The following is a 12,228-nucleotide window of genomic DNA, read 5'->3' as shown; positions in this document are numbered from 1 at the left end:
CTTGGAGTTTATGAGTGAGTCACGAAATCGTTTCTATGGAAGTTACCATAATGTGTACAACCAAATAGATGTAAAGTCAAGTTCATAGGTTTCATGTCATATGAAAAGGCACAAATAAATAATTTACCACATGACTTAGGTCAAATGTAACTGGGTTAATTTTAGGTTAATAGAAATTCTCAATCAAACGATCGCTGCTAAGATTTCACATATTGTTTGGCAAGCTGGTCTAATACACATTTCATAGTTCTAAAAAAGAAAAAAAAAATCTACAAACAAGCACTTGAATAACATTTCTTTTTTTCTTTTTATATATATTTATATATATAGATTAATGCACAATGTCCCTTTTTAAAATAAACAAATAAATTACTTTCATTAAAAAAAACATTTATTTGATAACTCTGTATCTCCACTTTTGCTTAATATTCATTCAAAGAAATTATTTATTCATTTGGCACAGCGATTACATTTCAAGACTTTCAAACACTTCTTTAATGTTAGTTTTTATGGCATACTGTCTTGCTGTATTGCCCGTGTTGTCTTCAGTATCTCTGAGTCCCAGCTGCAGTAGTGTCTTAACGGTGTCCGCATGCTGGCCAATGCAGGCCATATGTAGAGCTGCAAACCATTAAAAGATATTTTCACTTTGCTTTCTAATTAAAAAGATCTCCTTGAGGTGGCATGCAGTGAAATACACTGTAAAGTGTACTCCTACCTGATCTTCCTTTCGTGTCTCTTGCATGAAGATCAGCGCCCAGGGAAAGCAGTGTTTTTATGGTGCTTGTGTGACCTTCCTGAAAAATGAGCATCGAGATTGAAGCCAAATCAGAAGAGGAAGCTGAGAATGTTATCTTAACTGTGCTTCATGTTTAATGCAACTGATAAAACCTTAGCAGCATAATGCAAAGCAGTCAGATCCAGTTTTGAGGCTCTTGAGTTTATGTCGATACCAAGGTGACGCACGAGGAAAGAAAGTGCTTCTTCTTGAGCAGTAACAGAGGCCTGGTGCAGAGGTTGCGCTCCGAGAATATCTACTGCTGAGGGACATGCCTAAACCAGATAAACGTGAACATAAACAAGCTCACATCTAATAAAAGTAAAACGACATGAGTTAATGATATGTGCAAATATGTGCGTACCTGGTGATTCTCAAGGAGCAATTTAGCAATAGCTATGTGTCCGGTCCTTATGGCATCCATAAATGGTGTGACTCCACAGCTGTCCTTCCCATCAGGCTCATAGCAACAACTGAATTAACATGTAAACCATGTAAGCTACAGTATATCATAAGAAAATGTGCTGTGCTATTCATAAAACACATTCATACTCAATGTTACCTTTTAAGCAGAATCTTCACTGCATCCTCACAGCCATGCATAGCTTAGATGAGAAAATGGCATGACAAAAAATATATATAAATGCATCATTTGGCAATTTGAAAACACATTAAATCCTGTGCTTCCATACCAGCCGTGTGGAGGGGCGTCCTGCCAGTCTTGCTCTTTGTCTTCCAGACCTCAGGTTTGGCCAGTAGGAGGTGGTGTATGACGGCTGGATCTCCTTCTCTGCATGCAATGTGGAATGAGTTCCATCCATCCTTGTTCTGCAGCATTGGGTCAGCACCGTGATCCAGCAGCTCCAGGACGACCTCAAGGTTTCGTCGGGTACAGGCCATCATAAGAGGGGTCCTAGAGAGGTTAAAAGTCAGTTTTGTTCAAACTCAGCAAAGCTTAATAAGAACAAAGAGCAGTGTTGTTATTGTTAACTAAAATTTTAAAAAAAGTTAGTTGAAATTAAGCTGAAATAAAACAAATTATACATATTAGATACAAACTTCTGCGAAAATGAAAAATGAGAAACTGAAAATATATAACTAAAAGCAAAATATAAATAAATTCTATAACAGTATATAAATAATACTAAAATAATAATGATGTACATGTAAAGAGTATGAAAATAATCACTCAAAAATAGACTTCACATCCTAAACAATAAATAATATGCATATTTGTAAAACAGTTATTAGAATTTTTAACGATATTTTTAATATAAAATTGCACTTTCCTTAATAACAGCAAAGGTATTGTTACAGTACATAAATGAATGTATATAGAGCTGGTAAGTCCCGCCCCTTCAGCTAACCCCGCTGGACCTCTAGGTTGGAAAATCCTCAATGCAAGTGAATGAGAGAAAAAAAATATATTTTCTAATCCCGTTTGAATTTTGCAATGAATGTGAACATATGTTGTCTGTGAATTAACGAGAAAGACTACACGTCGCATATGTGACGTGGCCGCATAACACATTTTCCCTCCACAAAACACGGTTTTCACCACGCTCAACTAGTTTGTTCTCTCCCGGAAAGAAGGCAGTGAAGTGCACCAAAGACACGGTATGTTTAGCGGGATCCGTGTGCTAGTGGGGGTGATGTATATCAAACACGTCGAAAGAGTTGTAGTCCACAAAGTGCTCTCACACAAAGTCTAACCGTATGACTACGCGGTAAATTGTAGCATTATTTACACGAAAAATTAAATAAAAACATACACACAACACAACATATGTTACATGTTCATGGCACAATTCAAACGGGATCAGAAAATAATTATTTTCTCTCATTCACTTGCATTGACGCTTTTTCAACCAAGAGGTCCACTTGGAGTTTTACGGATGGGCGGGACTTACCAGGATAAAAACATTTCCTTCGAGCCGGATTCGAACCAGCGACCTAAGGATGGCAGCAAACCTCTACAGTCCTCCGCTCTACCAACTGAGCTATCGAAGGCGTTGAAAACTACGTTGGTCCCCGATCGCAGATTACATTCACTCTTACATACAAATCGAACAATTTTTTGACGTACCAGTCTGCTTTCTTCAAGCTGTCTATTTTCGCTCCCCTGGCAATGAGATACCGCACACACTCACAATGACCCATGGAAGAAGCCTCATGCAAAGCTCTCTTGTAGTCGCTGTTGTACACATCAATGTCCATGTTGAGCTCCTCTACTAAATATCGCAAAATGTCCATGTGTCCATGTCTGGCAGCATAGTGCAGTAAAGTGTCTCCAGATTTTCCATAATGAGTAACGTTACAGGTGACAGACTGCTTGTTTACGTGCTCATTGAGTTGCTGTTTAACTGTGCACAGCTCTCCATGTTGAATTGCTTTGATTAAGTGTTTTGTGCTTTCTTCATCCATTTGGCTCAATAAAATCCTTTTAAACCGACTATTTTAAAGGTTAAAAGTACACACAACAGTCATGCATTAGCCTAATGGTGAAATGATAACAGAGACGGATAAAACAAGTCGGCTAAAATGTGACGACGAGACGAACATTATCTTCAAAATAAAAGTCCCTTTATTAGTGTGTATGTTTATTTTGTCTTTGCAATATACAATATTCGAAGAAATGTCATGAAACACGAAAAAAAAAAGTACAATAGCAAAGCGTTGTGATGGCTAGACAGACAGACAGATTGAGACAGAAAGACAGATAGATGTGATCGAAAGATAAAAGGTGTGAAAGTGGCTTACAAATGAATTCACCTCCAGGGAAATTTGTACATATATTATTTAATATTTTGACTTGGGGCATTTGCCTTTTATTACAGCACAATTTGCATAATTTATCAATACCGTTTGTGTACAACCACAAAAACCATGACAGTTTGATTTTTTTTCATCAGTTTACATTAAGTGGAAAACCAGACGGATTATACAAGCATATCTTTGTACAGTCAGCATACATATTTAGATTTGATTAATTTTTCATAATCTTTTTCTCTTTTTGTAAATAGAATCTGGACACAAAAATAGTATGAACAAACCACCAACAAAACATGCAACATCCAAAGTGAAAACACCATACGTTTCCTGATTCTACTTTTGAGTCAGTAAGGTCAACATCTGTTCTTTATAATACAGGGTTAAACTGGTGTCTGTTGTGCAGGTCAAGTCCAGTCCATCAGAGGCAAGCATGGGGAAAGCTTTACCCTAGTGCATGTACAACATGTAACACACAGATCAAAACACAATCGCTCTGCTCCTTTCCCTCACACATGCTCTTCGTTGAACCAGAAAACTAATACAAGATCATATTTGTACAAAAAAGAAAATTATTATTTTTATTTACATGGCTTCTTTTTTTATATTTCTTTGTTTTGCAGAGGTGAAAGAGTTAGTGTGGCATGCACAAATTATTCAAAAGAGGCTGCATGAATTCATGTGACAATATGTTATATGATGCTTTTTTCCTCATCTAATTTGTAAACATATACATAAAAAAACACACACACACACACACACACATTCTGGGAGATCAGAATATATAATGAAAGCTGAGCATTGTATATATGCTGAGTGAGTGAGATAGTTGTGTTTCCAGACACTGTGTTTGAAAGGACCAGAATGACGAACCAGTCTGCTATGATCTTGTAAACACACATTTCGTTATGTACATAACTAGCATTTAAATAGTTGAGTAGGATAACTAACCTACGTTTTTGCAAACTCATTGTTACATGACCTCAAAATAGCATTAAAAAATTAATAAAACAAGCATCAAGCAAAAGACACAATCAATATATTATTATTATATAGAAACAAACTTTACCATGTGAGAAAAAAAAAAAAACATACAAAAATAAAAAAGTCCTCATTCGTAATGCTTTATCTGTCCTCCGACCAATAAACAATAAGTACACCAGATGCATTTTTGGTTGCATAGAGTAACATACACAGAACCTGCGGATTTTGGTAGTTTGGCACAGGTTAAAGGTCGACTTAACCCTTAACGCTGGACGTTTGAGTGAAATATAGTTCTCGACCTGTAAAATGGCTGGGTTATGTGTTGTAAAGGTTGTATCCACATATCCTAAGTTTCAAGGCATAAAAACATTAAAAAAAAAACCATATAAATAACACTAATGGCATTTGATTTAAGTGTCTGCATTGCGAAGTGGCCACAATTTTCTGAAAGTACGAGATGGTGCGCTTAGTATCTCAATGTCTCCTTATAGATGTAAACCGTGAAGATAATTGCAGTTAGCCAAAATGATCAGTAAAATTAAAAATGAAAACGTTGTGAAGTCATCACACTGATCCTCATTGTTATCGCCTTAAGGTGAACCAATAACATCTAAGCAAGGCTTTTTCATCGAAAACCTGAGTGTTTAGGAGTAAAAAAACAAACAAAAAACCTTTTAAATAAAACATTATATCAGCAATATGATGACTTCAACATCTGGACAGACACTACATTGACCCATTCAAACTCTAATCCTCGATTAATCAAGAGAGACCGCACGTGTTTGTGTGGGGGGTTGACAGTGTTTGACTGTTGTGAATGGCAGGATGTTCCGCTTTTTTGACGAAAACTAAAACTATCAACCTACATTCGTAAAATGCTAGACACAAAGTGCAAATCATATAACAGTGCCGGATTTGACATTTTCAACTGATGCTGCTGCATATTGGTGATATTTCATCTTGAAACATCCATCAAATGAGCAAATCATAAAAATCAGCAAACACTTTCTATTAATTTATGTGTGAGTCACAAGAGACGGCAGTTTTCTTAAACATTTAAAATTCTTTGTTATTATCCACTTTTTTATCCATAGAGTCTTAGGGCTCCGAAACTGTATTTCTGAATTCAGTATCGCACAGCGAAAGAGAAAAGTGTTACTTCTGTGAGTGGAAATAACCGTACTGACACAACGAGTCATCACAACACCCAATAAATCCTATTTCGTTAATTTCATTCTGTCTATAATATACCATAAAATACTCTTCTAATCCATCGATAATATGCTTTAAATATCAGTTCTTTCAACACAATATAACATCTGGGAGGGAATGTAAAATAACGATAAATATATCTAAACTGAATTTGTCTCTATCATACAAAAATAATGTATATGATATCTATCTGTAAATAATCATAATGTTCTCATATGAATAATGCACAAACGGGAAGGTTACAAGTTACTGGAAATTTCCACTCAATCATCTAACTGTCTGTTGTGGACCAATGCAATGTATACACATATTATTATACATACACCAGTATAAATATGTGTGAGTGATTGTGAAAGTGCATGTATCCATACACGTATGAACATTGTGTCAATCTCCTGCTTTCAATTTTTCCCAACGTAGAGATCTGCATCTTGTCACTAAAGGTCAGATCTTTCCTGTAAACACCATTATACACCTGTTTCTCCTTGGCTTGGGTTAACACAATCACACGTGCCAGTGCAATCAGGAAGCTCCCTGTGTGTAGGCCCTCCAAATTCAGCTCAGTTTAGTCCCAAAGAGTGCGGCAGAGATGTGCGACTCCACTGCCTGTTCTGTCCTCGCGCCTCATCTGACCGCCGTCTTTAGGAGTGTATCTGAGCTGTGCTGGCCAGCAGCTTGTGCCAGCTCACCACCCGTTTCCGCAGGTCTACCTTATCCAGCCACACGTAGGCTTCGCCAATTAGGGTCTTCTTTACAAACTTGCCTCCGTTCGAAACAAGAAAAAGCTGCAAGGATGGGAATAAATATGAATCACTACTTTAAGTTGGATCAATATATGCATGTGCACGGGGTGCATCGATGCCGTACCTGAATGGAGTGACCTGTGGGGTTCATGCAGAAGCGGAAAGTTTCGTTGAAAGACGGTTCACGATCATGACGACAGACTCTGGTCTTCTTCTTGATGATTCTTTTCTGAGTGGCCACATTCACCACATAGAGTTTCACATACATGTCTGGAAAAGAACATCAACAGTAAGAACTGAGCTTTCATTACAGCTATGAATGCTTATTTCTTTATTATAAAGTGGTAATGTGACATCTAGTTGTGACATCCCTGGGAAGCTGTCCTTTAGAACATAAAGGATAAGTTCAAACATTTACCCAAAATATAAGAAACAGGTAATTGTACTGTATAATCAAGCAATTTAACAAATGCCTGTGTGCATTAAAATCTGCATCCACAATTTACTCAAAACTTCAGAAATTGGGTTAATTCTGACGGAAATTAAATTCCTGCCTGTTAGCTATGAAGCTAATGCTATTATGTAGCATCATGCTAGTATATTCCCCAACAAAAAAAACAACAACAACAAAAAAAAATGATGTAAATATGCACAGGGAAAACGGGCTAAACATACTTATGACATAATCAAATGCTTGCTAGGGTTAGTCAGTCCCTCCCCCTAATACTACCTGCCATCAATACGCAATAGCAAGTAGCAAATCTAGTTTTTGCCGGGCTATGGTGTAAACTAAAGCCAAGTTTAGTTTATTTCAAGTTTATGTCAATGAAGAAATGTGTTTATAAACTGTATATCAAATCGACTAATGTAATAATAAGCGTGAGTGAACGTGTTTGCTGTCATGTGTCTTGTTACCCGGGAGGTGGTCGGGAGACTTAAATTTGTAGGTGATGTTTCTGCACTGAAGGATCTCAAGCACCAGGTGTTCTCCCTCTGTCTTCATCTCCTTCTTCAGGGCGATCTTTATTTCCCCCATCACCTGAGTCTTACCTAAGCGCACACATACACAGACACACGTCAATATCTCAGTTCTTTTCCCCCATTTCTTATCTCTGTATCTTTTCCTTAATCTCTGACCCGCATGAGGAGCATAAATAACACGGCTCAGGGAATAGATTAAGCCTTAGATAAGGCATAGATAAAATAATAATATAAATTGATCAATAGTGTCAGTAAAGCATGTATAATGTTACAAAATATTTCATTTAAAAAGTTCTCATCACAGTAATAAACTACATTTTAATATAATAGAAAACAGATAAAACAGAAAAAAAATGTAAGACCCTTGTTTACATAAAACTATAATATAATATGATTTAAAACAATATATTTTACATATTATTATTATTATATATAATATAGAAGTAATTCAATGTCTTTGCTGCAGTAATTATAGGCTCAAATACACTGCTATTGACACAAACATGCACAAAAAATCCTCAAAACACACAACATCCCATGCAAACATTACCCTCTGTATCTCCATGAGCAGAATTTCCAGCTTCTGTGCCATTTGGAATCTTTCCACTAAATAATAAACAACATCAGGTCATAATACTCATGGAGTGCCAAGATTTTTTTTTAAAAATAACTATATTAAAATGTATATATTATATCATATCATGTATACAGAAAAGCACTCACAATCTAGGAACCTGGAAGATAGCGCTATCCACCGCATTGGTCCCGCCCTCTTCATCCAATAGGCTAAAGGCACTGCCACTCAGACCGCTGTCCAATGAGGCTGCAGTAACAGGAGCATCACCAGATCTATGGCTGCGGGACGCTGTTTTTGAAGTGGACTATGTGAGTTGCACGAGTCACATACACTACTTACGACTGGCAACTATCAGTTATGGGGTACATGTCCACATATCCACTCCCAACACATACACACACGACACACACACACACAAATATATACTGGCACTGCTGGCAACATTTAAAAAAAGCATGACAGCACTCCATAAATGAAAGGAAATATCACAGACACAGATATGCTAAGCAGACATCAGATAACAGAAGCAAAAGCACAGACAGAACAAATTAAACTGTTCATTAGTAAACTGTGTGTTTGAGTTTTGCACATTGAGTATTTTGCCTGAGTAATTACATTATGCTAATTCTGTTAGCGTTATGCTACGTTTATTTTAATAGATACATCCATTTAATCAAATTACATTATTTTACTGTTGTTGCATTTCAGAGTGTTTGACTGAGAGTGATGGCGATGGTGTGACGTGGGATGCATGATTTTAGCACGTAATTCATGCACACAGTCTTTTTCAAACAGATTCAGCAACATTAACGCTAACACTAGGCATCTTATGAGATTCTTTTGGGATGGTCAGGGGGTCAGTGCTCCTTTCAAGAGTTTTCTATCATTCGAACGCTACTGTTTTGCCCCCTGGTTTTAGGGAAGCACGTTGCTGGACTGTTGAATGAGACTGAGACTCGCTGCATGAATTTCCTGTGAAGTGGCAAAGGGCGAATTCCAGTCGGAAGTGAGCATAACTAGGCCCTACTCACTCTGAAAAACTAAGCACTTTGAATGTTTTGAGCAATATGCGACACTGCTACTCTACTCAAAGTTAAAGCCTGTTCACACCAACAGGTCAGATTTTCACATGCGATTTGTCTGTTCAGACCAGTGTTGCCAAGTCCGTGGGTTTTCCCACAGAACTGGGCTACTTTTAAGTTCTTGTAGGTACATTTTTTTCTATGGGTTGATTTCCACCCCGGCCCGTTCGTATGATTTTAGTGTTCGAACACTTCCAAAACTCCCCCTAGACGTACATATTCAGTGGGGAATTCGGCCGCCTGATAGAAAATCACATCGGGCAATTTTTGTAATATTTTTGACTGGCCATTGGGCTACTTTTTTTGCACAGAACTGGCAAACCTGGTTTGTGAAATTTCACTCTCTGGCAGTAGATGGCGCTTATGGAAAAGCTTTTCTATGAAAGGTGCTCTAAGCAATGTCACACGCTTTTTAGGTCAAAACAATTTTCGTCAAATACAGCAAACAACTCCACACTATCCGCTAGGTGCCTGTCCCCTGAACACACTGTATAAAAAAACGGTTTCTGTAGACACCCCAGGCTCCACAAATGACAACAAAAACAAACTGGGCCAACCTGCACCACGAAACATAAACAGTGTTCCAGCCAATAATCGACAAGAAGGATTTGGGGGTGGGGTTTGGGGGGGTTAGTGCACGGATGAGGAGGAGGGAGGGTCTAGTCTCCTTTTCGTTTTCTCCTTTTCGTTTCGTTTAGCCCCCCCTCCGTTTCGTTTGAGCAAGCAGTGACGTCACCCAACATCACTTAGAGCACCTTTAATATTCTTTTGTTTGTCTTGTTATTTGCAACTTTTCATTTCTGACACCCATTTGTCACAGAGAAGAAACAAGTCAAACAGCAGTTACATGCTATTCCACTGTTATTTACAGCAGCATCTCCAAGCTCAATTTTCTTCAAATTGCAAATGAAAAGGGATCAGAATGTTCTGTTACATAAAAATGTTCTTGTCGATCTGACCAGATGAATTAGCTAATGTTTATTGAACGTAGCATTCCATCTTGGTGTGAATAGGGGTTTAACTTGATCAAAAATGCTAATGTCTGTTAAGATTGCTGATAAAACCACAAATATTGTTGCTTTGTGTATTTTTAATTCAACTTGTGTGTTGTAAAACTTCTACTTAACATGTAAAGAAATATTTAGTACTGGGGTGTCTGAGAGCAACTGAGGGTGTGAAAATAAATCATGAAGATTCACCACCAAGGTTCACATTATCATAAACTGCAAATCTTCTGTAACAGTGTAGTTGCTCACTTTCGTTCGGAACGACCCTTCGGATAGCGTTTCCTTCCCGCAGTGCCTTTTGTTTGGGCGCGAATAGGCTACGCCCTTTACAATTTTCAGTGTCCTCAGCTAGTTTCTCTAGTTAGATGTGCGTTAGTAACTCAACATCCTCTCGCTCTCTCTCTTGCTGTTATTGGCAATCAAACGAGACAACTCTCACCTCCGTCCGGCTGTGGCCTCTCTTCAGACATGGCTTTCCTGAGGGTCAGGCGTCGGCCTTCAGGGATCTCATTGGCCGGCGACTCGGACGGGGCTCTCTGAATGGTGAGCACACCAACTACGCTGTGCCGGTGGTGCCTCGGGTCGAGGCGGCCATTTTGGGCTGGGGCCATATATCAGCCACGGGGTGGGGGGGCAAGAAGGAGGGGAGGTTTGAAGAGGGGAGAAGGGGGGCGAGATGGAGACTCAGAGTATGAACTCGTCACAACATGGACACCACCAGCTTTTACTGTAGGTCATAGTCACATGCAGCCACAGTGCGCACGGCCCGGCTCGGGCTTACAGCGTCGACTGAGGTGCAGTGTAGGCCAGCGAGAGACGCAGAGAGAGTGGAGGCAGGGTGGGATGGTGCTTTAAAGAGCGGGCGGCCACATGCACGGCCATCTTGGTGGACTGGGGTAGCTGCTGAAAAGCCGGCTGTCTGGGACAGAAAACAACTCAATGGGAAAAATAAAAGAGGAGTTAAAAGAAAGGTTGTTGGGCTGCCGTGAAGTGGGCAAAACATGGTGCTGTGTGTTGATCAGGGACGATTATTTGCTCTCTAACTTTAATAAAGTGGTAAGTTACGCCAGTTTTGCCTAATATAACCTCAGAAGCAAGGTTCTAGCATGTCCCTGTGGGGTAAATGGACAAGTCTGCATGACTAGGTGCCTGACGTGTGCAGTCAAATTTCCTCACAGTGATTGACAGGTCTTTGTAATCTGGAAGCTGGACTCTACATTATTTTATAAAAAAAGGAAAAAGTGTGTTTTCTGGCAATCAAACATGACCTTGTACTGCAGGAACACTTTCAAGGTTTAAAGCATCCATTTTAAGGATGCTATAGAATTTTTTTTTTCACTTATATTTACCAATAGATGGTTTATAGTTTAGCTCTGTTACTTCAAATCATCATATACTGATATACCTTTATTTATTATTTAAAACATTAAGAATAATACTGTTCCTATAAATGTGTGTGTGCGACGTGACATGTTCTCAACACACTGGTGAGAACACAGGCAAGGAAGTGAAGTGACAGACTGTGACCACAAGGGGACCAAAAAAATAAAAGTGTGAGAAACCAGAAAACAACAACGGGAAGAAAAAACAAAAACAAAAGAGGGGCAGTGAAATAAGAACAGGAGGAGGAACAGATGAGAGCGAAGGCAGCCATGCTGTGGAGGTTTTATTTGCGTCGTTTACTTGGTTGGAGACGGGGCTGCTGGCCAGCTTCGGCCGTTGATGAGGCATCGTCAAGGTGTGCCCGGGCCGTGCCACTTTTGCCATGAGCACGAGGGCCTCCGTGGGGGCGGGATTGGCCCTCAGAGAGGGACGGCTTCGACGTGCTGGGGCTACTGTGAGATTTCTCAATAGTGGGGACCTGCGTGTCTAAAACAACCAGAACCAAATTACCATTTCATTCCCTACTTTTGCCTATTTATTCATTTTAATGCTCCAAAAACCCATTTTTTAAGTAATATTTATTTAAAAAATATATAATATAATAATATATATTTATTCTTATTTAACTACAATTAGTATTTTGTTAGGTTACTTCTGTGATACTTAAAGTCCAACTATTGTGCCCTAGTTAGCATCTAAGCAGGCTGCTTCC

At 38.8% G+C, this 12,228-nt stretch overlaps 2 protein-coding genes and 1 non-coding gene across 15 annotated transcripts in view; all 3 read right to left on the bottom strand.

Annotated features, from left to right (window-relative positions):
• Window positions 1–373: 373 nt before the first annotated feature.
• ankrd16 (ankyrin repeat domain 16) lies at window positions 374–3,348 on the bottom strand. The gene is made up of 7 exons (XM_039668023.2): window positions 2,865–3,348; window positions 1,471–1,691; window positions 1,341–1,383; window positions 1,143–1,251; window positions 892–1,053; window positions 719–797; window positions 374–621 (listed from the first exon to the last, which is right to left on the bottom strand). The coding sequence occupies exons 1-7, from the start codon at window positions 3,200–3,202 to the stop codon at window positions 467–469; spliced, it is 1,107 nt and encodes a 368-aa protein (XP_039523957.2). The 5' UTR covers window positions 3,203–3,348; the 3' UTR covers window positions 374–466.
• Window positions 2,704–2,788, bottom strand: trnay-gua (transfer RNA tyrosine (anticodon GUA)). The gene is given in 2 exon segments: window positions 2,704–2,739; window positions 2,752–2,788. It is a non-coding gene; the product is annotated as a tRNA-Tyr (tRNA).
• Window positions 3,349–3,557: 209 nt separating the features above from the next.
• The window catches only part of pcloa (piccolo presynaptic cytomatrix protein a), a 46,469-nt gene continuing 37,798 nt past the window's right edge, over window positions 3,558–12,228 (bottom strand). For 5 of the 13 annotated variants that reach the window (XM_039668011.2, XM_039668012.2, XM_039668014.2 and 2 more), the window contains 7 exons: window positions 11,817–12,002; window positions 10,573–10,734; window positions 8,191–8,332; window positions 8,018–8,073; window positions 7,402–7,536; window positions 6,611–6,756; window positions 3,558–6,528 (listed from right to left, as the gene is read on the bottom strand). In XM_039668011.2, coding sequence (XP_039523945.2) covers window positions 6,385–6,528; window positions 6,611–6,756; window positions 7,402–7,536; window positions 8,018–8,073; window positions 8,191–8,332; window positions 10,573–10,734; window positions 11,817–12,002 — 971 coding nt within the window. In that variant the 3' untranslated portion in view covers window positions 3,558–6,384. The other 8 variants (XM_039668013.2, XM_039668015.2, XM_039668017.2 and 5 more) reach the window with 8 other exon arrangements.

The sequence above is a fragment of the Pimephales promelas genome, chromosome 24, assembly GCF_988280905.1.
Source record: "Pimephales promelas chromosome 24, fPimPro1.hap1.1, whole genome shotgun sequence".
NCBI classification, from domain to species: Eukaryota; Metazoa; Chordata; class Actinopteri; order Cypriniformes; family Leuciscidae; genus Pimephales; species Pimephales promelas.
The sequence above is the reverse complement of the archived record's forward strand: the minus strand, read 5'-3'. Positions and strand labels throughout refer to the sequence as shown.

Excerpts from the sequence above, each read along its gene's own strand:
- ankrd16 (XM_039668023.2), bottom strand. The coding sequence starts at position 3,202 with ATGGATGAAGAAAGCACAAAACACTTAATCAAAGCAATTCAACATGGA. Across the intron at positions 1,252-1,340 it reads GTGAAGATTCTGCTTAAAAG|TTGTTGCTATGAGCCTGATG; the intron begins GTAACATTGAGT and ends ATGTTAATTCAG. Across the intron at positions 1,054-1,142 it reads TGCTCCTTGAGAATCACCAG|GCATGTCCCTCAGCAGTAGA; the intron begins GTACGCACATAT and ends TATCTGGTTTAG.